At 39.9% G+C, this 25913-nt stretch overlaps 1 protein-coding gene across 1 annotated transcript in view; it reads right to left on the bottom strand.

The window, feature by feature from the left end:
• si:ch211-194b1.1 overlaps window positions 1-25913 on the bottom strand; it is a 148375-nt gene that overhangs the window by 57767 nt on the left and 64695 nt on the right. The window contains exons 9-10 of the mRNA XM_041176986.1: window positions 9894-10106; window positions 5999-6517 (exon numbers count right to left, since the gene is read on the bottom strand). Of these exons, the coding sequence (XP_041032920.1) occupies window positions 5999-6517; window positions 9894-10106 (732 nt within the window). The remainder of the gene's footprint in view (window positions 1-5998; window positions 6518-9893; window positions 10107-25913) is intronic.

The raw sequence follows: 25913 nt of genomic DNA, 5'->3' as shown, positions 1-25913 counted from the left end.
AAGCAGTGGTGGGTGAGGCAATGAAATTCATACAAAGGGCAATCAAAGCTTCAAGAAAAGCAGACAACCGCCACCATTTCAAAATAAAAGGTCACAAAAATATATGGAAACACAAAGTAGCATAGACAAAAAGGGTTCCGCAGCACAACCATGCAAACAGCAGCACAGACAAAACACACAAAGCCAAGCCAGTGCCAGAGCAAAGGTGAACATCCGTAACCTGTAAATGCAGCTTCAATCACAAAATGCAGTTTAAAAAGGAAATAAGTTGGTGCTGTCCTTAGATTTATGCATGTTTCACACCATAAAATGTTTGGGTATTTCTGAAGAGTGCAAAATTACAATGATCAGCGCATGAAGTTAGCAAATGCACAGAGCAAGTTCCCATCAACTTTAATACAGAATAAAGTATCTGACGCAAAAGCTGGCACTCAAATTCGGCCAACATTAAAGACAGTCATTAAATTTCCATAATCACACATCTATCCTATGCTCATTTCTGCCCAAAATGGATGAGAAACAAGAACCTGTTGAGATAAAAATCCCTCAGAAAGCTGTCTAAATAACTGACAGAACTAATTAAAAAAATTAAATTAAGAAAATGATAAAAAGGACCATGCCAAACTGGCAGCTACAGTACAAGGACATTGACTCTCCACCAAGAGAGTTAAGTTTGATTACCAATCTCAACTGGATGCAAACTCCCCCACCTCCAGGCAGTCTCAACTGGAAGAGGAATGTGAGGGGGGTCAAGAATGGCCAAGAAAGAAGTTCCTTCCCACAACATTCAAGACACAGGTAGATTCACAGAAAGCCAAGTCTGAAATGTGCAGCAACTTTGGAACATCTTCACGACATTGATAAAATCTACAAGGTAAAGAAAATTAATAGCAGATTCTATGAATATCCTAATAACTTAGTGAAAATAATTGAAGCATGAAAGCTTACATGGTAGGATTGTAAAAACAACAATCTACTTACCTTAGGTATACGGATCCTCTGAATTAAGGCTATACTCCACACACCATGAGGTAACATTACGCAAACAAGCAACATTTGAGACACATCTGCCTTTAAGACTTCATTCAAAATCCACAAGGTCCTCTTTTAATGCATGACAAATCACATCTTATTTCTCAAGTTAATTCCAGCACTCTCAACCAGAGAGCAGCTTGGTACAATGTTCACCAAGGACCCATTCTTTTATGACCCATAGAAAGAGAAACACACTTTCTCAGGGTCTAATAAATACTAGAAGGTTGGGATCAAATGGACGAAAAGATTTGCACGAAGAAGCCCTATCTTGTGAAAATTGAAGATATAGGAGTTTATTGTTGTTAGAAAGAGTATTTGAATAAAACAAATGTATAAAATCTCAAGCCAACCATGGAGCACAAAATCATGTCCCATGTGGATCAGTATCATTTAACCAATATCTCCTCCCACAAAATAACAGTTAATAGAACTTAAAATCTCTCCCCCAGTCCCATCTTTGCAGCAGCAATGCTTTTCTTTTTAACTCATTCATGGGATGTGGGTGTCGCTGGCTAAGCCAGCATTTGCTACCCATTCCTACTTGGTCCTTGAGAAGGTGGTGGTGAGCTGCCTTCTTGAACCACTGCAATCCATGTGGTGTATGTGCACTCACAGTGCTGTTAGGAAAGGAGTTCCAGGATTTTGACCCAGCAACAGTGAAGGAACAGCAATATATTTGCAAGTCAGGGTGGTGAGTGACTTGCAGGTGGTAGTGTTTCCATTTGTATGCTGCCCTTGACCTTCTAGATGGTAGTAGTTGTGGGTTTGGAAGGTGCTGTCTAAGGATATGTTGGGGAATGCTTTTATTTATGTGCAGAACCCAAAGACTCTTTCACTAGAAGGTGATTAATCTATTTTTAATTATACTCATCATACTATAAAAGGGCCTAATTATGAAATGGAATGATAAAATCTGCCATTATGTTCTTCATGTCTATCAGAAGTTAGCTATTCCATGTCACTATCTCTTTGACACTAATATCCCACGGCATATATGGCATTTGCTGATATAGTGAATCACTGTAGTCATATCTCCGCAAAGCAGGCAGGTTGAGTCTTTAGTGCAATAACACTCTGGATTCAAAATTAATTGCTAAAACTATGAAAAGCTGCCAAGATGAAACATACAAAAGGCTTTGAATAAAATGCACAATTGGCAGATAATTGCAGCACACTATAAAATGGAAGGTAGTGGACAATGTCAGAATAAAGACAGCACAGTAATAGTTAAAAATAAAGCAGAAAGGACCTGGGTCCGATGGCAGATTTAGCCATCCCTACACTGTATTCTGGAGTAGTATTAAATCAATTAAAATAAAAAGAATGCTAATACTACAGTTAGTTCAGTTGAGTACAAAATGGGGTCATGCTAAAACTATGCAATGTTGTGGCCTGACTGCAATTTGGGTACTCTGCTCAGATTTGGTTACTGAGACAGTTAAGCCATGGAGATGGTACAGTGAAGAGTCGAGGCAGATCTACAAAATGAAACAGCAACACTTGAGTGAAATGGAGGTGACTGAGAGGGGGGCTTCACAGAATTATACAAAGGTATAGAACCGTCTAGGTAAAGATAAATCCAGATAAGGGGGTGTCAATTAAAATCAATGATAGGTTAAGTCAGGACAGATGCCAGTTGAACTTTTTCAGGCAAAGGATGCCATCGCTTATAATAGTAATCCAGGTAAGGTAGTGGAGGTTAAAACCTTGTATTCATTCAAGAGCCAGTTCCATCTTGTGAATGGGAAATGTAGATTTGTCTCGTGAGAATAAGCTCATCTGGATCTAGCTTGTGATTTCTATAGCTGGATGCCTTGGGCTTCCCAATACTATATTCTGAAGCAGACGTTACTTACAATAAGCAGTGCAAGTGGAGACGACTCGAATGATCCTTCTACTAAAACATTGTTTCAATTTGTCTAATGCTGGAAAGAGAGTCTGATCCCTCTGGCTTGCAAATTAAGCCTTAGTGGGGTCAAGACTTAGGTCTGGGGCAACAAAAAAGAATGATACTTGCCACCAGAGTTAAACTTAATGTTAGGCTTTTGTCAGAACCATAGTGCTTGGCTTGTGGTTAATATATCTTTGGATACAAGCACAGTGCGATTAGCATCGGGGTAGAAGATGCACAGTTCTGTGAAGCCTGGTGCAACTTCCATGTGTGAACTTAGAAAAGCCAACCATCTAACTTTAACACCACATGCAGTCCCTGTAAGAACAAAGGTAATAAAAGAACATGGCCATCAACGACAGGCAAGGCTAAAGAATAGCATGTGAGCAACAAATGCCTCTCATAGGAAATATAATTAATTTTAGTATGGGCCCTTTGATTTAGATTATTCTTGGAAATCTAATAAAACAGCATTCAATTAAATGTTTTCTCTGGGGAGAGGCACACAAGACCATAACATTCTTTTTTTGCAGAGGGCGGCGGGTGGAGGAGAGAGAAGGAACTTAAGTGTTCAAAAATGACAGGAAACCTCAACTGTGAATTTACCCCAGTAATCACAATCCCAATGACTGCAAAACTTGAGCCACTGTTCTGGTACCAGAATTCCTATCACTGGTGACAGGCGCTAAAGCTGTGGCTGTGTACATTCAAATGAGCTAAGACACCAGGAGTTAGCCGAGATGGGATGGCAATTTGAGTCCTGTCATTTTAATTGAAGCTGTTGATGAAGTTGATCTACTTGAAGATTATTTTATTCTGCAAGTGCAGTGTGTCTCATGAGCTGGCACATTTTGATGCAGAACTGCTATTTCCCAGAAGCTGTTTGCTGGTTTGTGGCAAGTTTATTAGGAGGACCGTAGCATGGAGCTGTTCTGAAGTTATATCTGAATCTGATACAAGGCTACGGGGGCTTAATGGAAGGTTGTACAAAGTACTTACCAAATTAGATACAACACATCTTGTCTGCTCTCATGGATATGAGCAAAACAAAAACAGAATTACCTGGAAAAACTCAGCAGGTCTGGCAGCATCGGCGGAGAAGAAAAGAGTTGACGTTTCGAGTCCTCATGACCCTTCGACAGAACTTGAGTTCGAGTCCAAGAAAGAGTTGAAATATAAGCTGGTTTAAGGTGTGTGTGTGGGGGGCGGAGAGAGAGAGAGAGAGAGAGAGAGAGGTGGAGTGGGGGTGTGGTTGTAGGGACAAACAAGCAGTGATAGAAACAGATCATCAAAAGATGTCAACAACAATAATACAAAAGAACACATAGGTGTTAAAGTTAAAGTTGGTGATATTATCTAAACGAATGTGCTAATTAAGAATGGATGGTAGGGCACTCAAGGTATAGCTCTAGTGGGGTTGGGGAGAGCATAAAAGATGTAACAAATAAATAAATAATTTTTCTTTTTTTTCTTTTTATAATGCAAAATGCAAATTCTCCTCACCTCACATTCTAGAACTGGTCCCGGGCCCATTGATTGCGTACGCCCGCCAAGGGTAAAATTCAGACCTTGGTTGCAAAGATAGGGCAGAATTTAGCCCTTGGCTGGCGGGCGGGCCCCACCAGCTCAGCGGTGAGCGGGCAGCTGAACCCCGCCGCTGAAATGGGGCCTGCCGCCATTTTGAGTGGGCAGGCCAATTAAGGCCCGCCCAACAGGAAGCGCTATGCACTTCCTGTGCGGCAGGTGGAGGGAATCCCCATCTGTCAAAGTGCGCTCTTTCGCGCGTGCCGCAAAAGAGTGCACTGTTCCCTGATGCAAAGTCCTGTCTCAGGGAGATTCGTGAGAGGTAAGTAAACTCTAAAAATAGATAAATATTAAAATTATTGACATGTCCCCCTCATGTGACAATGTCACACAAGATGGGACATGTTAATAATAAACACATAAAGTTTATTAAATTTTTAAAAATCGGACATGAAACTTCATCCCGCCAATGATGCAGAACTGCTATTTCACCCACAATAGAAGGAAAGATTGATGTTAACGAATATTCCTAAAGCTCAGGGGATATCAAATTTCAAATGGAAAGCTACTTTGGCACCAAAACTTGTAAAATTAACTTCTCCCTGGATCTGAGCTAGTCAAAGGATCCTCGGTAGAACATATATCTTTCCATGTTAGGCTCCCCAGGGCCCTCCTCAGTCAGACAGAAACGCTACTGATGCAAATATAGAAGTACCACAACTATATTGCCCAGGGAGCATATTGTAATCAATCTATAAAATCAACAACAAAGGAGTGGAAATTCCAGCAGTGTCTGCATCTTCATCTAGAGGCTTAAGGTGGTCATCAAATCTGTCTCTGCAACTTTTTTGTGCAACATGCTTAAGCTCAAGAGTCAATTCAACTTGCAAGAAAATTATGGCATCAAGGAGTAGTACAGAGATCCATCAAAAGTGCTGCAGCTTTGTATGCAAGCCCCTTCTGTCTGATATATTTGAAAGCAAAAGTTAAAAATTCTAGCTCTCTCAAGAGGTTGAGGTTACTTGCACTTAACTTTGGGGTGCAGATATGCTGAAGCCAATGCACAAGGGGACAATCTCAGAAAAACTAAGAAATTAGCAGAATTCTAATTTTGTTATTGAGAAATCTAGGTGAGATGTCAAGGGTCAGTGTAAAATACCAGCAAGGTAGAACACCACCAGGAGGGGAAAAAAGGGAAAGAAGAATTAGCTGGTGTTTTAAATGCCTTCAGATTTCACTGAGATGATGCATAGTTTTGATATTCTGGGAAGTAATCAGTAATGAATGTGTGACAAGTCCTGATTTTGATAGCGAGGATGAAATTTCTTGCTAGCATCTCTATTGATAAGAGGATAACTAAGTTAAACCTCTATCCTCCCAATAGCTAAACAAATAAAGTGCATGGTGATTAATTCATTTGGTGATTCAATAAGTTAACTTAATTCAGCCATGTTTGTAGGTAACCGGGTTTGCTTGTTTTTTAAAAAAAAAATCACTAGGATTTTACAAAACTGATCACCTTAAAGACTAATAGTGATCACAACTTACTGAGGTTTAAAGGTGTATTGTCATCTTGGGGGGACCAAAACAGCTTTTTTGACAGTAGCTCTCCTGACGTCTGAGGGGTGTTCATCAATGATCTACCTGTCTTCCCTTGCTCTGGAGATTTACTGGACATTGGCTTTGGCAAAATGGGATGCACTTTCTTGAGTGTCGATGATCCTGCCTGAGACTGGCCCTTTGGTGGACTGTTCATGGCCAACTTTGGCGATTTAGCTATATGTGTTGTTTCTCCCTGACACTCCTCCCCGAGTGGTTTACCGGGAGCTTCTTGTTTTAAACCAGACATGTCCTTTGGTGAACAGCTCTGCGGTTTATCACTAGCCAAAGTTGAGGGTAGAACGCTAGGTATCCCTTTTCTTTTCATCAGTTCATACAATGTACCGATGGGGGCACCACTGCTTTCTGAATCCGGCACTCCAAACTGCCTCAGGTGGAAGCGAGCATGACTTGACAATCCTTTGCGAGTTTCAAAGCAGGTGCCACACAGCTGACAGGAATTCAGCACTAAAATAAAAACAAAACAAAACAAACAGAGTCAATTCTGACAGAAACAATGTTTTGATAGTCCTAACTTGTTCCCAAAATGGCCAGAACTGTGCTGGTTGAGCCATGCAACAGAACTATCCCAGTCTGGTTATAAACAACTTATATCGTTTAACCTGGCTTATTGCATAAAGTAGAATAGGATTTATTGCATGGAGGAAGGTAAAGGTGATAGCAGCTACCCACAGGTCACCTCAATGGAGGAAAATAAAAGAGGTATAGAACTTGCTCCTCAGAATATCTGTACTTATGGGGACTCTTTCCAGGAACAGTGTCATCATCTGTTTCGTGCTCAGACAAAAGCAGTTCCAATTAGATTACATCACCGTAAAATTCCCCCACAACACATCCACTCAATTACTGGTAGCAGCACATATATAGGCTAATAGTGCAATCTCATTTCTTTGCTATTCTGTTGATTATTTACCAAAAACACCTGAACGTTATTCCTTAACATTGTTTCTTAAGTCAATCCTGAAGGCTCCCTCTCGACCACTCCATATTCTGATCAAGCACATCATAACCCATTTCCAGTAAAAAATAAAGTAGTCTGTGTAAGGTCACTGCCACATCCCATTCTCTTGCCCTTTGTTTTTCTTCTCACCTACACTCCCCCTCAATGCCTTCCAAATTAAGATCAAAATTAAAGTCTCAATTTATCTCCTTTTTTTAAATACTTGGTACCATCCTTGCTACTGTTAAGAACATAAGCACAAAACCAGAAAAACACCCTTTAGCATATCAAATGATTAGTTTATCAGAACATGAATGACTATTGTGGGCTTAATCCAACTCATGGTCTACTGAGGAAAGATTTTTTTTAGGTTTCAGCCTAAAATCCTTTTCACTTTTATCGCATTGTTTGCATCTTTTTAAGTACCCTAAACAATGAAACATGCCAAGTATGACCTACCAATTTTTCAGGTCATTTCAAAGTCCAATGTCTCACTCTGCATATATAGCAGGACAGTCAATGTGACATTATCATCAATTATATTGACCTTCAATTTGAATGATGTAAGCAGAGGTTACTTTCAATAATGTTACATGTATTTTCTTACCTTTGCCATTTCTATAAATGAGAAAAGTTTTAATATTTATCAATATCTAGTTGTGTGAGCTTACAAATCTCCAAATACCACCTTTGAGTGCCCTACTTTCCTAAACTATTTTGACTCGCCTGAAAATCAAGACTTCCTCCTTATAACACCTTTGTAGAGGTCATCCAATAACATAGGAGGATTTCCAGAACTGATGCTCTGTTGATTACAGCTGCCCAAACAGAATAATTAGCACTCATACTTTTGTTAAATAATGTTAAACCTTTCATCCTTCTGAAGACATCTTAAAAATATTTGCCTCAGATCAGTATATGTTGTCAGCCTAGATAGGAGTACACTGTGGGTTTGTGCTGATGCTCATCCCAACAGAGTTACTCATCTCAGTTTCATTTCTACACTAAGGTTCCTTTTTGCTTTCAAGAGGGTGGTGGGAGAAACCATTTATTAACCCTGGGCACACATGTCCATCTTCAGGCTGCTCTCAGAGAAACACTGATAAACTTAAAAGCAGGTATCAACTTATAAGAGGTTAACTTGTCCCATTTATCTCCACTAGTCGTTAGATCAGGTGCAGTGAGGCCCAATGAGCTAAAAAAAAACTATCAGGGCGAAACATGGACAGGATCACAATCATTGACTCACCTACAGGGTTAACAGCAGTTCTACATCAGCATTAATCATACTACCAATAAACCCAAATTGAAGCACATTTCACTTCACAAGAACTAAAACATTTAGCATGACTTGAGTTAGTGAACATAGGATGCTTGCTTCAACAAGTTGCTTCCCTGTTCAGTTAAATGTGAATGATATTGTGCTTCTTGGTCCAGTTACACTACACTTGGCTAGACAGTGACTGTGTGTGCATGGCACCAACACAGATCAAATTTCTCTTAATAAATGGCCCATGAGTACATTTGAAAGCCAAATAGTATATGATAGTGACATGATCACCACCAGCAAGTGCACGTTCATTACCACAGGACAATATTCAAGCTGTAATGATGATTTTCACATTCAAGTTTGAACTATTTGAATAATATGCTGGCTAAATGCAGCCAAATACCTTAGATTGAGTTCTTTAAGCAGTTCAGCTGGAAAAGTCAAGTTCCTCCTGTTCAGCATAAGGACTCCATTCAACACACACAAGGTACAGCTTTACAGTTCATTTTTGTGCGCAACAGCAAAACTGCTCAGCAGCATTAGCACAAAAGACATTTTGAAGGCTTTTATAAATACTTTTGTCAATTTCTATTCAACTGAACATGCTCAAAAATGAAGCACTTGCTTACAGTGACTACTATCGCATTTAGTATTCATAGGTGAAACACAGCATGATCCAGAATAAGGATCATCTGCAGTTACCCAACAATGTGCGTTAGCCTCAATCACAAGAGAACAACATCCTTCTGCAGAAGTGTGACATTTTCCATTTCTTAGCTATCATCCTGCTCAAAGTGAGATTGAAATTTATCAAAGATTTTTAAAAATTCTTTCAAAGGATGTGGCCAGCATTTGTTGCTCATTCAATTTGGTGGTGAGCCACCTGTTCTGTCCTGTATACCTGTGTCCACCAAATTGAAGTTACCCCCAAACTTTTATTCAACAGGGCTATCACAGACAGCAAAGAATTATTCATTCTATAATAGATAGAGATTTTTGAATAAAAGTCCCAAAAGATAGGGTAAATCCTAAATCTCTTGGATTTCCCAAATTGAAAAGAAAATCTAAACTTGAAAATTTAGAAAGGGATTGCAAGCCGAAGGAGTTTTGATCCTGTGTGGCTATTAATGACACTCCAAAGTACCTGCCATTGACAGAACATGTTACCAATCGATCAGCATGCAGTAAGCTGCCAACCTCATCCACACACATGATGTAATTCTGAGATGAAATGCTTCCAAGCACAAGATCTTGCCAAGCCATCTTTGTCTCTCTCCTTGTTGCTAATTCAACAGTTCCTGCAGAAGTCACAGCTAGGGGCTGGCCAAAAGCTAAAGCAACCTCCGCAAATATAAAAGTTTGAAAAACAAGGGCAGAAAAGACGTAGGGAGACCACAAATGCAATAAATATTTGAGTGAATGACGAGTTCAGTTTTGTGCAAAAATCAAGGCAATCAACATACTTAACTACTGCAACTGAATGTGGAACTTTTCCCCTTTAAATAGTAAAATTCATGCAGTAAAATTAGCACTGTTATTATCCAGGCTCCTTCGGATGGAATACGTTGCCATCTCTGATGCTTCACTGATCAAGAGAATTGCTTTAAACTTACACTTGTTGGACTGTAGCGAATCCTCCCCTTGGGTCACCAAGGCAATTTTGGGAAGTGGCTGCTTGGGATGCACTGGAGTTGTTTGCGAGTTAGTGTCCAGTGTTCCCAACAACTCATTTTTTTCCCGGAGTTCGGGTTCCCCAGAACTATGCCCAGATGGCAATTCCAGCTCCAGAGTGGACATTTCGTCATCATCAGGATCAATTATCACCACTGGGGGAAAAGAATAAAATTGAAAATGATTTAAGCAGTTAAGAAACTCAAATTCCTTTCATGCAAGTCCATTGTCCATAATATAAAAACTGACAATACCAAAGGTGGCAATAATAGAGCTGTTGAAATGTCCCATTTTCAAGCCACTGGGTTTTACTGGCTGTATTGTTGCATGAGTAGAAATCACCTTTCAATAACCTATTCAAGTGGCCACGCTTCACCAGTGAGCCCAGATACAAACTAGGAACAGGAGGCGGCCATTTGGCCCCTCGAGCCTGCCCCACCATTCAATAAGATCATGACTGATCTGTTCGTGTTGAGTTCCACATTCCCACCTACCCTGGTAACCTTTGATTCCCTTGCCTAACAAGAATCTATTTATCTCTGTCTTAAAAATATTCAATGACCCCCACCTTCTATGGCAGAGAGCTCCAAAGTCACACAACCCTCAGAAAAAAATTTCTCATCTCTGACCTATAATTTTAAAACAATGCCCCCCGAGCTCTGGATTCACCCACAAGAGGAAATATCCTTTCCATGTCCACCTTGTCAAAACCATTCAGGATCTTATATACTTCAATCAAGTCACCCCTCACTCTTCTAAACTCCAGTGGAAACAAACCCAGCCTGTCCAGCCTATCCTCATAAGACAACGCGTACATTCCAGGTATCAATCTGGTAAGCCTCCTTTGAACCGCCTCCATTTACATCCTTCCTTAAATAAGGAGACCAAAGCTACACACAGTATTTGAGATGCGGTCTCACCAAAGCATAACATCTTTACTTTTATGTTCAATTCCTCTCTTAATAAAGGATAAGATTCCATTAGCTGACTTGATTACATGCTGTACATACTAACTTTCTGTGACTCATACTAGAACACCTGGATCCTCTGCACTTCAGAATTATGCAGCCGTTCTCTGTTTAAGTAATACTCCGCTTTTTCATTCTTCCTGCCAAAGTGAACAGCTTCACTCTGTTTGCCAAATCTTTGCCCAGTCACTCATCCTATCTATATCCATCTGCAGCCTCATGTCCTCTTCACAACATACTTTCCTACTTATCTTTGTGTTGTCTGTAAATTTAGCTATCATGCCTTCGCTCCCCTCATCTAAGTCACTGATGTAAATTGTTAAAAAGTTGAGATGCCAGCAGAAATCCCTGTGGGACTCCACTCGTCACATCCTGCCAATCAGAAAAAGACCCATTTACACATTCCCTGTTTTCTACCAGCCAGCCAATCTTCTATCCAGGCTAAACTGTTACCCTCTACACCATGAACTTTTATTTTCCGCAATAACCTTTGATGTGGCACCTTATCAAACGCCTTCTGGAAATCCAATTCAGTACGTCTACAGGCTCCCCTCTATCCACTGCAAGTTACTCCTTCAGAGTGCTCTAATAAATTGGTTAAACAGGATTTCCCTTTCATAAAACCATGCTGACTCTTCCTGATTAGCTTGAGTTTTTCTAAGTGCCCAGCTAAACCCTCTTTAATGATCGACTCTAACACCTTCCCACACCAGATGTCAAGCTAACTGGCCTATAGTTTGCTGTTTTTTACCTCACTCCGTTCTTGAATAGAAGGGTTACACTTACTACTTTGCAGTCTGACAGAACCTTACCAGAATCTAGGGAATTTTGGAAACTTAACACCAACGCATCTACCCTGGACTATTTGGCCACAGTGCGCACAACAGGAAAGCATGGTCCTCTCCTTCTGAAACTCCTAGACTCATAATGCTTTGCAATTGGAAAGCAATTGAGGAAGAACCACAGCTGATTCTGCCCCACACCCCCATGCCTCCCCAGGGCTATAGAGTCCCAATGGCAAACACAATGCTATCAACTAACACAGCATAGATCAGAGGACGATTCAGAGATCTTCTGGTTTGGAAGAGATCTTCTGGTTTGGAAGACTTAATGCTACCCAGGGTGATGTCTTTAAGCAGTATGTTATAGGAAGAATTAGAGATGTTAAAACTGAATTTAGAAAGTGCCTAAAAGTTTAAATGAGGGTGATTGTTTTAGGTGTCATTTCATTTAATCTCCAATCCAATGGGGGCCCCATCCTTAACTCAAAATGGTCTTCTGGCTCAGCAGTTGCGCACACTTTTAAAAAGGCACGAAGACTACACATTATACAATGTGCCACAACTGCACCCGTGAAAGTAAGAGTTATCTCCATAGTTCTGGTTTTGCAACAAATACAGTAAAATAGATTGACAAATAACTGCTTTGAGCTATTTTTCTCTTCATTTCTGCTGCACCGTAGTGGCAAAATCACACCAAGCAGATAAGTAACATTGAATCCAAACAAAAATATACAACACCCCCAGCTATGAACTATTCCAACAAGGTGTTGAAACCTCAGCCTCTGAAGACAATCATATATACTCCCTTTATCGTGTTTTTGTTAAGAATGATGGGAAATGCAACATTTTTTGCATTTTAGCCACTAAAACTGAGAGAACCACTTAGAAGTACAATTAGATTAGACGCATTCAAATATTGGTTGTGTTTGGTTATTGCTGCAGTGGAAGCAATTTGAAGTGATTAGATAGAAACAAAGAAAATTTACAGCACAGAAGGAGACTGTTTGGACCATTGTGCATGTACTGGCCAATCAAATTCCAATGGATTTCACGTGATTCTTTTCAGAAAATTGACGTAAGCATGCCAAGTCAGCCTCTGGCGACACTGCCAGTGTGTATGTTTAATTGCTTTCCCTGGCAGGGTTTTATCAGTAATGGAGGCAGATGGCGATCAGTCAAGTTTCAGAATCACTTTAGAGACATTGAGATTCACTTCCAAGTTATTTCTTGGTCTGTCTTATATCCTGTTACATTTTGCATTGAACTCTCTTAAAACCCACATATTTCTCCTGCAGGATCCACACTTGTTTACAGCCTTCCCAAGATCCTTACAGAAATCTCCTAGCTTCTTTTCTCGCTCAATTTTTGCACAGTGATGACTCAGCCTTAGCATTTATAGCACTTCACATGAACTGTTTCATATGTGCAATATCCTGTTTGATACTAAACTAAATATATACCCCAGTCTGTCACTGAAACTGCCCTGTTCTACCTCCGGAATGTCATCTGCTATTGCTACAGGCTGACCCCACCAGTATGGAAACCCTCATTCACCGTGATGACTGATTCTCCTGATCTTCATCTCAACCCAACCTCTGCAAACTTCAGCTCAAAACCTGCAGTCCATGCCCCACTCATGCAAAGTCCCTTCTCTCACATCTTGCTGCCCTTCCCCACATTTTCAAAAGCCTTCTGAAAACCTCTTTGCCTACACCTTTGGTCTTCTTCCCCTCTTTCATTCCTTTATTTTTGTTACATCCACCTCTTAGTTTCTTGCACATCAGGAACACTGACTACTAACCACTTTTGAAACACCATTAAGTTAGCGCAATTCTGTCCCAAGTTCTGGCCTACTGGTAGCCACCACACCAGAAAGAGAAAATATATGAAAAGTATGGAGGATGAGGATAGTCTTGAATTTCAAAAGGACTTAGACATTGGTGGATTGGGCAGACAAATGGCAGATGAAGTTCAATGCAGAAAAGTGAGAGGTGATTCATTTTGGCAGGAAGCATATGGAGACACAGTATAAAGGGAGAAACGCAAAAGGTTGCGCAGGAACAAAGGGACCTTGGTGCATATGTACATAAGTCATTGAAGAACTGCTTCCAGTTCTGGATGCCATGCTTGGGGAAGGATGTGAAATCACTGGAGAGAACACAGAGGAGATTCACAAGAATGATTCCAGGGGCAAATAACTGTTGCTACGAGGAGAGATTGGAGAGTTGGGTCTGTTTTCCATGGAGAAAAGAAGGCTAAGAGGAGGCTTGATAGAGGTATTCAAGATCCTGAGTAATACGGACAAGGTAAATAGTGAGAAAATGTTCCCACTCAAGACAGCATCAAGATCTAGAGGGCACAGATTCAAAATAATGGGCAAAAGGAGTAGAAGTGTTGTGAGGAAAAAACTTTTTACCCAGAGGGTAGTTGGAATCTAGAACAAACTTCCTGAAAGGGTGGTGGAGACAGGTTTGATTGAGGTATTCAAAAAGAAATTGGATTATTATCTGAAAAGAAAAAGTTCAATGCAGAAAAGTGAGAGGTGATTCATTTTGGCAGGAAGCATATGGAGACACAGTATAAAGGGAGAAACGCAAAAGGTTGCGCAGGAACAAAGGGACCTTGGTGCATATGTACATAAATCATTGAAGAACTGGGGATAAGGCAGGGGAATGGGATTAAGTAGAATGTTTTTTCAGCGGGCCAGTGCAGACTCGATCGGCCGAATTGCCTCCTTCTGCACTGTAAAGATTCTGTGAAAAAAACTTCTGCATCTAGTTAGAATGTGCAGGTCACGGAGGGGAAGGGGCAGCACATGCAGCAGTTCTATGATGGATTTAGAAGGGTTGTATGCATTTAAACAGGTTAGGAGTCAGACAAAACAATGACATACATGAAAAAGCACTAAAATGTTTGCCAGAATATTTTTTAAAAATATAAACGTTTTATAAAGGGAATCAAAAGTCTTTACAACCCAAGATCAGCAATTATACTATGAAATGGCTGAAAATTGAGCCTGAACAAACCCGGCCATTTGGAACAAAGTAGTTTCATATTTCAACTGTTTTTAAGATCACAGTTAGAATAAGCGAGCTCTGCTAGACATAAAGGTGCCCCAAATTAAACCAAAATGCAATAAAGCATGAGAAAAGTTTGGATGCCCCTACTTTCAAAGAGCTAAAATATATAGATATTTAAAAGGGGCAAATTTTAAAGATAGCGGCATTTTATAGAACAGATGTTGCTGAATATAATAATACAGCTCTGCAGCTGTTTAGTATTGTGCAATTCTGATGATAAATACTTTAACAAGCAACCAATAAATTTGATTAAAATACTAAAATGTGTTTTCCTCTCATTTCACCAAATACTCAAACTATACTTTTAGCTTCCCTCCCCCAACACTTCAGCCTGTATGCATTTTATTTTACCATTAAAGCCAACCTAGAACTGCACAGCCTTTAAGCTATTAAATAAATGCGCAAAAAATGTGGCCAGTGACAGAATTCATCTTGAGACAATTACTTGTGACATCTGAAGAGTAGGGCCCAAACACTACCTGTTCTAGCTGAGAGATCATCCAGTTCACTGAATTAGCCACAGTCCTAAAATTCGGGAACTTCAGTTTATTATTCACAAAGCACTAAGGTGGATATCCAAAGACCCACCAAACTGTGGCTACAGGCATGCTATACTTCATGAAACACATTTTAAAAAACATTAAACACACTATGTGCCAGGCATTCATAGCCAAAGGTTCTCTGAAATTCAATAATAGGATAGGTGGTTGAAGGAAAAAGGATTAAAGGGATATGGGCAGAAACATAGGATTAAAACTACCGCTCTCATGAAGGATAAATGTCTACTCAGACATGGATTGAATTCTGTTTCTATTGTAATTTCAATGTTATGTTCATTAGCTGCCTGTCAAGAACTTTAATTTTCTTTTAATGGTTCTGACATAATTAGCAATATCACATTGTGGTTTATATAGCTGACCTGTGGTTCAGGTGAGAAAGTGTTCTGACGACATCAGGCTGTTCAATCACCACACAATCCCCACTGACCATCAAAAACTATTTTTCAATTATATTTCACCAAAGAGACCAAAAAAAGCACTGAAATTATAATATTCCATAGGGGTAGAAATCCAAAAACCTTTAAGTGTGAACTCCCACACAAGATAAAAACTTGTGCTATACAAGGCAGCCGATTCTTGCCAACAGCTTTTAAAGCATAAAACATATGCTTCAAGGGGCACACCAGTTAAGCACACAGGTATTCCTCGTTTTCACAGCTTAAGGCTGTGGGCAACTCAATCGAAAAAGCTTCTCTTTAAAGTGAGCCTGCCAAACTATTATGGTCTGCAAAAGGGGCAAGGAATTGCATCTCAGGAAAAAACTGGGTACTAATCTCAAATCCTTGCCAGATACCAGTTAATATTAGAAGTGTTACGATCACAGCCGATGCTGGCTGAGCAAGCCAAATCCCAGATGGAAACTTGTCTTACCGATCATAACCATTTATTTTGTGGTTTGAAAATGAGGGGAAAACGACTGATCCCAGAAGCTTCGAATCCCAGTAACATTGTAGGATTTTAAAATTAAGCAATTAAAATTGAGCAAGAAGAAAAAAGAACTTAAAACACACAAGATTAAAATTACACAGTTGAAATAGTCTTACAAAACATTCCCCAAAAATACCCACTTGGTCAGAATACACAAGTAAACTACTTGGCAACAGCTCCCTTATATATTTTTAACCATAAAAATACAATAATATTACCCAAGGCAAAAAACTGCTCTACTTTAGTAAAACATACCACATGACTTCTCACTCTCTCCCATTCTGCTGTGGAAATCCAAATGAAGTTCCGTTCAGAAACAGACTGCTTTCTGAAAACAAAGACTTTTCTGGCTTGAAACTGGATGGCTGCTTCAAATGCACAACTTTTCTCAGCGCAGAGCTGGTTTTAGGACATCTCCCCCACACAGCCACCTCAATTCAGCTAAACATCTCCCTTAAATATCTTTTTTTCCCCTTTCATATTAGACTCCTAAGCACCTCTTTGAACTCAACATTTCCAAAATATAAAAATCTTCCATGTCTTCTTACCTCCACTTTTGGGACAAATAAAATTTAATAACCTTCCCTTGCTTACTTATGAAACCTTTAAGTTGTAAAAGTCCCTTAAACTCCCTTTGAAATTTAACAGCTGAAAAGTCATGTCCTTACCTAACACCTAACGTAAATCTTAAAACCCAACCTATTTACTTGTAATTCCAACTTCACCATAGCCTCTCATTACAAATTTATACATCTAGCACCTTTACCTTTCTTCTCTCAGTTCCCACAGACATGCTGTCTTTACTAACCTTCCCCAGTTTAATTAATTACGGAGACGCACACAGCCTTCTTTACAGAATACCACCATATTCCCAAAAATATTGAAATAATAACATCCATCTTCACAGAAGTCAAAAGCAGTTTGTTCTTTGACAATATTAAACTAATATGCATACACTTTAAAAGCAAAGTTTAAAAAAGCTGAACAGAAACTGGTAATAACCACATGAAGTTGGCAACTCAAAAGAGGCGGAATTGAAAACTTATGACTGTCTGCTTTGGTATGTGTGGGTGAGAATATAAAAAAAATTAACTACCTTTATTCAACCAGCTTCACACCAAGATGAAACAATATTGGCAAAGGACTATACTATTTCATCGCACATATACGGTGCAAAGCCATACAAATTTCTATGAGAATGTTAATAACATGAACCTAATCCATCCAGAAGCAGTATGCTTTGATACCAGATTCAATTATATGGATTGAAAATTTTAAAGGCACTTTATGCGTCAGCTCTTGGTTCGAGGTTGGTAATAACTTAATGAAGATTGCAAATTTAGGTTATACTGCTAACTTTGTGTCACTCTGGATCTGCACACACGCATCCAAACACTAGTTATTAGCAGCCGTGGGAGCGCTATCATCCCCAAATTCTCCTCCAAGTACACATTTTTGCTGTCTGTCCATCATTCCTGGGTCAATATCTTGAAAAATTTCCTAACCAAAACTGTTGCAGCCTGAAGTTCAAGAAAAACACACAATATCTCCAGCTAGAGCTGGGCATTAAATGCATCATTTTCCAGAATCACTGAAAACCCCAGAGCAAAGATGATAGTTAGCCCATTGCCATCATTGGGGTCCTGATATTTTCAGGGAGGGAGTGGGGGGAGCGTGTTTGCTTTTGAAGGAGGGGGAGAAAGAGATCCCAAGAACGGAGGGCAGCCAAATTTCAACATCAGGACCTCATTATCATTTTCCTTTTTATACTGTTTTCTGCCCAGCAGCTGGCCCAGTTGACAGGCTGGAACCGGGTGGCCCTGAGTCAGTCGGAATGGTAATCGGAAAGCAGCGGGAATTGGGAGAGAGCATGAGGAGATGGCTATCTGATCACAACAGAAGATTTGCTTGAGGGGCTGTGGGAGAACCCCTGGACCTGGCTGCTCCTGCCTCCCTCTAACTGTCAGGTTACCAGAGTCCTGTGGTGTTAAAATTCCCCTATTTGAAAATGTACAGTTTAAAATTCCGGGAAGATCTCAGTTTCAGGGAGCGACTGGGACTTTTTCAAAGTTCGCTTTGCACCTATTAATTGTACCAGGACCACTATGAAATGGAGATACTAATTGCTTAGGCTAGGCTGACAATGCAAGCCAGAATTCCAATTACTAAGAGAGAAGAAAGCATTTGATTCCGCTATGGCAACTTACTAAGCAAAATAGTGACCGAAAAATTTAAAACAGCGCATGTGCAATTTTCCTCATTGCACCACATAACTCATTACCGGAACACTCATTATCCTTCCAAAAATTATCCTTCCAAAAATTATCCTTCCAAAAATTATCCTTCCAATTTTCTCTCTGGGTACTCACAAACAGGGAAATTCACCATCTTAACAATCGCTCCACTGGAGAGAAATTTAACAATTAGTACAACAAATTGTGTGACTAGCCCTTTGAGGGTTAAGCTCATGTCTGCAGTATCTGACGACTTGTCTAGTGTTAGATTGAGCCATATGTTCACATTTCCCAACAGACTGTTGATATCTCTGCTCTGCACTACAGAATGAATCCAGGCTGTCCAAATTGGCCAGCATGTCAAAAAAGCAGTAGAATTGGCCGTTACCAACTGGTTTCTGCAACAGCACTGCACTAAGAGCTTGTTTAGTCATACAATCCAGTGTGGTGGTTGTCCTATGCCAACACTAATAGAAATGACTTGAACTCCATCGGTAAATGCCAAGAAAGCCCTGGCAATGTCAGTTACTTAGGGACTTCTGTAGGAGACCGCGACAGCTTCATATCGATACACAGAATGCTCTTCATTTTCATGTTTCTGGCAATTTTACAATTAAAAACACAAAACAAAATAATCTAAAAACTGACAAGTGAATTTGCACCATTTTCCAAAACTGTATTACAACCAGCCTTACATCACTTGATATTAACCAATTGACTGGGATCTGAAGATTCACTGATTTGATCCACTGGTTACACCCAACAATTTCACCAAATAACTGATTACCCACAGGGGGCACCACAAGAACACAGGTACATTGCTCCCAGTTGGGTAGCAAACATAAAGCAAACTTTATGTTCATCTGCTATTTGGTTGCAAGATACCATGCTCCAGTTTGAGCTCTTGGAATATCTTAGTCATTTAGGTATAAAACTAGCAAGTACATTTTGTGACCAAATCATATCGCTATTGACTGGCGTGTTCTATCCACCAGAAGCATGACTCTCTTCAGCCACCCAGCCTTTCCTGATTCCTTTGACCTTTTATCAACTCAATGGCACGAAGAGGCGACAGGCATTCCCAGAAATCACATCATCCCAGCCCTACAGCTCACTAACCAGGCATCAGTTCTCAACTGCGTTCAACTCGCACATGGATAGTATGTCTCAAATCTTCACCTTCATTTGCAACAACAGCATATGTGCTTGCGGGCAAATGCAAACCACGTTGCACATTGTTGCGGCCTGTCCACTAACTAACCTATTAAGGGCCTATGAAGTGCTTTGTATGTTGGTGATAATGCTCTAAAATAGTTGGAGCTATATGCTGGATTTGCATATGTTAAACAAATACAAGATTTAGTTTGTGTACCTCAATCAGCTGCAAAAGAGATGGTGCTGCAGTGGTCTGTGGCTTTTCTTTCATCTCATCTGCACTATGCCAGATTCTTTTAAAAAGATTTTCTCATAACTACATTTTAAAATTAGGAAGTACTCAAAATTATATATATACATCCAGCGGGGCCAAGTGAATAATTATGTAAATGGTATTTTGTGAACTGGCGCCATTCTTAAGTGTCTCCTTCCCCATGGTTTCTATCCCACTACCTTAAATCTCTGAAGTATTCAGAGTGAATCCTCTTACATTCAAGATGCCTTGTAACTGCAGCTGGGCAGCAAAGTATATGGGGTGGAATTCCAGGTCCCAGGAGCTTCTCAATACCACTCTTCATTCACAAACCCATACAGCAAACCTCCATGGGCTAATTTGGTTAGGACAATCATCACCTCACAACCAAAAACACTGCCATAGTAGATACCTGGATTGCTCAGAATTGGGATCGCTGGCTATTCACTATCTTCCACCCCAGGCTTAGGGACAGGGATAACTGCATGTTCAAGCACCACTACTTATAACCATTAGTGCACTTCACATCTTATCATATATAGAACATTCCTGCCCTGTATGGCTCAGCACTGCACCTTGCTATACATGGCCCACGATTTAAATTTATATCAAGATGTATAAAAACTAAAATCTCAAGAAACACGAAATGAAAAGTCTCATTTATCAGAAGTACTTCACCTGCTCATGCATTAAATACTGTTTCTCAAACAGTACCAGTAATCTACAGGAAAGCTCACAATATTCTCAGTGTCAGCGCCAGGCTACCAATGCTTTCTGTTCTCCAGTTATAATTAAACTTTAGAAAAATAAACTCTAAATCAAGACAACATAGTTTGAAAATTTATTTCCATCTTTATACTTTACTGATATCCAAGCGACACTAATTAAATTTGAACATATCATGACATGCTCCAGCCCTGGGCTACATGTAATTCAGGCAAAATTTAGAAAAAGAGCACTGAAGATCTCATGTTCCGACAGGAAGCATCTCTGACACTATTTGCTAAGATATGGACAAAGCATGCAAAATTACCCCCATTATTAAACTCCTCTGAATCTACATGTCAACTTCTAAGTCATCCAAAACTGAATGGCAATGCTTTGCTCTCACTTTTGAGTGTCAAAGCTTATCAACAGAGTTCATTGCACTTTGAGTGACCCCCCCAAAAAAGTTTCCTGTCTGACTCAGAGTGCGATTCAAAGAGACACACTCCTATGAACAGAAGGAGAACGCGATAACACAACCAGTCTACCTACATCATATCACAGTTCACCTCTGTGAATGGGACAGAAATCTAAGTGCTCCATAAACTCCCTGTAGGCCATTCTTTCATAACAAACCTTGATCACACCGAGGTTCCCAATTTAAAAAAACAAAAATATCTATTTCCTACTTCCCTATACAAAACAGGAACAAAACTGATGTTGAAGTCAACAAACATTGGGTTTAATTTGCTAAACTGTTCAAATTGAAGCTCCAGCTCACAATAGTGCTGGATGCAGGGGTGAGAATAGGTTGGAGTTTATTTTCCCCTTATATTTGCCTTTGACTTAGATGGGCTCATTTCTACCTTCAAATAGTACAATATATATTTGGTTATGAGGTTGAATATAAACGCTTAGCTTTCCAGTAATTTCTCATCAGCAAGATCAGACATCCTAAAGCAGTTTGTTAATTGTAACCAGTATTTCCCTACAGCATAGCAACTCTCAACGTTTTCTTTCAAAGTCATTGGACTCTATTTTGCAAACTTAAATATTCTTGCCTCTTCACCCACCTTCTCCTGTAACAGCGAAGTGACGAACTGAATACTAAAAGGCAAGCTTTCTTCCCAAGTATTTTTCATCCTTGGGTCGTACTTCCACTGTACCCCCACCATTGCAGGCATAGCACTTTGCATTTATAAAGTGCAATTAACAAAGGAATATCTCAAGGTGTGACACAGGCAGGCACAAGGAAAACGGATACGGGGAGCTTAGGAAGAAAAACTAAAATTAGTCAAGAGACACCAGTCAGAGGTTTACAAAAGGTGAAAGAGGGGTGAAGAGGCAGAAAGATCCAGAGGGGTAACTGCAAAGACTTATCAAGATGGTTGAAAGCTCCACCACCAACTGTGGAATCAAAGGTGAGGGAACAGAAACCCAAATAAGAGGGACAAAATGTTCAGCAGGTAATACAGGACTGGAAACTGCTAAAAAAATTGTTGCAGCAAGATTTATAGACAAGGACCGCCATTTTGAATTTAATGCATTGCTAGTGGTTGTGAGCCAGTATAGGTCAGCAAGGACAGAGTTCATGGGAGAGTAGGACTTAATGTGGGCTAGAATATGCTCAGCAAAAGTGATGTTATTCAATCCAAGACAATGGCAAGACTTTGTGGGGGAACCTCGCTGATTAGGTTGATTTGGAAGTTTTATCTGGTACAAGTTGCCATCATTGATAATTCTGCATTGGAGGGAATGAGTTGAGTGGCTTTTTCCGGTTTCATGGCTTCGGAATTAGCATTCAGTTCACAGAAGGGTTTACCTTCCCCAACTCGTTCCTTGTTGTCAGTCTAAGTTTCCACCCAGTTCCTTTGCTTTAATCTAAGAGCAGTGAATGCAGGAATTTATCACCTGACAAAAAATAATTTCAGTGATCAAGAACTCTTGCCTGCAGCAATCACTTCACGGAGCAAAGTAACATCAATGAGATGTAGAGACATCAGAAAGCAAAATAGCAGTGATCATTGTGACAGGTGCTCATGCTGCCCCACCCCCTTCCAGCTGTTCAGAACAATTTTCCTACAATATGCTTAAAAAATTCAAGCTATCACCAGCTTGAAGGGGGGAAAAAATAACAAATTTTAGTCCCTATTCCCCAGTCGTACCTAATTACTAAATGAAAGTACTTGATGTTTCTTCTCAGGAAGGTTTTTGTTTAAAAGCCATGCAATAGTGCAGTTATAATATTTTGCAAAATTTCTTTACCCCAATAGTAGGAGATAGCTTAACTAAAATCCGGTTTGAGTGCATTGATTGCTAATGGTAAATATTGATTAACATTGATAATATAACAATGATAGGTGTGTAATACCTCAGTTACAGCACGCTAGAAACACCAAGATGGTAAGCCCTAGGTCCAAAGCGCAACAGCTGCTTTTGTTGGTACACATAAGTTACATCATGAAAACAGGCAAATCAACCCAGTAAGTGTTAGCATTTTCCCGCACACATGCAAACTTTTCTAACCCACCTTGTTTCTCTATCCCTTCACCTTTCCCTTATCCACCTATCCAATCTAATCGGGTGTTGGCACAGTTTCTGCCTCAACCACAAACCCTACAAGTGAATTCCACAGTTTCAAGTCTTTGTGTGAGAAAGTTTCTCCTGCCTTCTGTTCCAAATCTCTTGCATTTAATCTTGCATCTACAACCCATCATTCCTGGCCTCCAGACGACTGGAACCAGTCTGCTTAAATCTATCCTTTTCACAAGTTTGAACATTTCAATGATACAGGCCTATAAACTGCACAGCTCCAAGTAGATGATGTGGAAAACACGTCTTTTCCAATGGATCCAGTGGCCCACGGATATAAAAAAGGGGGAAGAGTGGTAACTCAGAGCTTGCAAAAGAAAATGACTGCGACCGCTGAAAATCTGAAATAAACAGAAAATGCTGGAAATACTCAGCAGGTCTGGCAGCATCTGTGAAGAAAGAAACAGAGTTAACGTTTTAGGTTGATGACTTTTTGTCAGGACTGGAAAAAGGTAGAAGTGGATCAGGTTTTAAACAAGTACATAGGCAGGGGAAGGAAGAATAAAAGGGGTGATTAAATAACAAAAGCAGATGGTTATGGGACAAGTAAAGAAACAAAAGACAGGTCTAGAGGTGGTGTAATGGCAAAAGCAGAATCATCACCAACAGCTGCCAACTGAAAAAATGGGGGCAGGCATTATGATCTGATCTTATGATTAGCCCTTGCAAACTCCATTTGAAAGCTGCTCTCACAGAACTACAACCAAAGTATAAAAGCAACTCCAGGCACATAACTGTATCCATCACTGGTAATTCGACATATTCACAGAATCAAACCCAATCTCTTAAAGCAATATTCTTTCCCTACCCATCCCACCAAAAATGATTTAAATAGAAATTCTCAGAAAACCTGTCTTCCTTTTGAAAAGGTATGCCATGTTGAAAGTCAATCTTTAAAAAAAACATTCAATATTACTTTCTTTGTATAAACAAAACTTACTTTACACTATCAGACAATAGACATACATGATGTTAACCTTATAGAATCTAAATACGAGTTTTTTGAGGAGGTAACAGAGAAGGTTGATAAGGGCAACACTGTTGATGTGACGTACATGGATTTTCAAATGTGCCACACATTACAGTGCCACACAATAGACTTGTGAGCAAAATTCTAGCTTGTTGAATAAAAGGGAAAGTAAGCAATTGGACAAGAAATTGGTCAAGTGACAGGAAACAAAGTAGTGGTTAATGGATGCTTTTCAGATTGGAGGAAGGTTTGTAGTGGAGTTCCCCAGGGAACCCCCAGGGTCTTGGGACCCTTGCTCTTCTTGATATAATGACCTAGGCTGTGGTGTGCAGGGCATGATTTCAAAATTTGTAGATGATATGGAGATTGGAAATGCTGTCAACTGTGATGAGGATAATCTTGAACTTCAAAAGGACATAGATGTGTTGGCGGACGGCAGAAAAGTGGCAGATCAAGTTCAATGCAGAAAAGTGAGAGATGATTCATTTTGGCAGGAAGAATATGGAGAGATGGTATAAAATAAAGGGACAAACTCTAAAGGAGATGCATGAACAAAGGGACCTTGATGTACATTTACATAAGTCACTGAAGAAGGCAGGGCATGTTAAATGAGCAGTTAATAAAGCATACAGTATCTTAGGCTTTATTAATAGGAGCATTGAGTACAACAGTAAGGGAGGTCATGTTGAACTTATATAAGACACTAGTTAAGCCTCATCTGGAGTACTGTGTCCAATTCTGGACACCATACTTGAGGAAGCATGCAAAGGCATCAGACAGAGCACAGAGGAGATTCACAAGAATGATTCCAGGGGTGAAGAACTGTAGCCATGAGGATAGACTGGAGAGGTCGGGGCTGTTTTCTTTGGAGAAAATAAGGCTGAGAGGAGACTTGACAGAGGTATACAAGTTCTTCAGGGTATGGACAGGGTGATTAGTGAGAAACATATTCCCACTGAAGGAAGCATCAAGATCTAGAGGACAATATTTCAAAATAATTGGCAAAAGAAGTAAAAGCGATGTGAGGAAAAAAAATTTCACCCAGGTGGTGGCTGGAGTCTGGAACGAACTTCCTGAGAGGTTGGTGGAGGCAGGTTTGATTTTGGTACTCAAAAGGGAATTGGATTGCTATCTGAAAAGAATGAATGTGCAAGGTTACAGTGATAAGGCAGGGGAATGGGACTAGGTAGACTGCTCTTTCAGAAGACCAGTGCAAACTCGTTGGGCCAAATGGCATCCTTTAGCACTGTAAAGATTCTGTGATTGGATCTAAAGCTCACTGTATTCATGTTTGCTCAATTGCCACACTTTCACTTTCTGTGCACTTAAGGGCCAACAGTATAAATAAATAAGCAGCATTAATTTCTGTCAGACTCCCTCCTCTCCACTGCCTATAACAGAACTGAACTTGCACAAATTTTCATCACTTTCATCATATCCTGTTCACCCTCACAGTCTTCCACTGGCTTCCTGTGCCCAGTCCACAAATTTAAAACCTGTGTCCTGTTAACAGGTCTGTGGTCTCTCAAATTCCCCTTCCTTAATTCGTGCTTGCAAAATATACACTATTCTGGAAGCGGAGGCCAAACAGTGAAATGTGTTCTGTATCAAATTCACCCCCACTGTGTTCAACTCTTTTTTCGTAAATCTGGCTATCATCTGCTAAAAACTGGCATGAAGTGTAAAGATTAAGAGCATGAACACAAAGCACACTCCCTTTGCTTGACTATTCCTGC

This window comes from Carcharodon carcharias, chromosome 30 (genome assembly GCF_017639515.1).
Source record: "Carcharodon carcharias isolate sCarCar2 chromosome 30, sCarCar2.pri, whole genome shotgun sequence".
NCBI lineage: Eukaryota > Metazoa > Chordata > Chondrichthyes > Lamniformes > Lamnidae > Carcharodon > Carcharodon carcharias.
The sequence above is the reverse complement of the archived record's forward strand: the minus strand, read 5'-3'. Positions and strand labels throughout refer to the sequence as shown.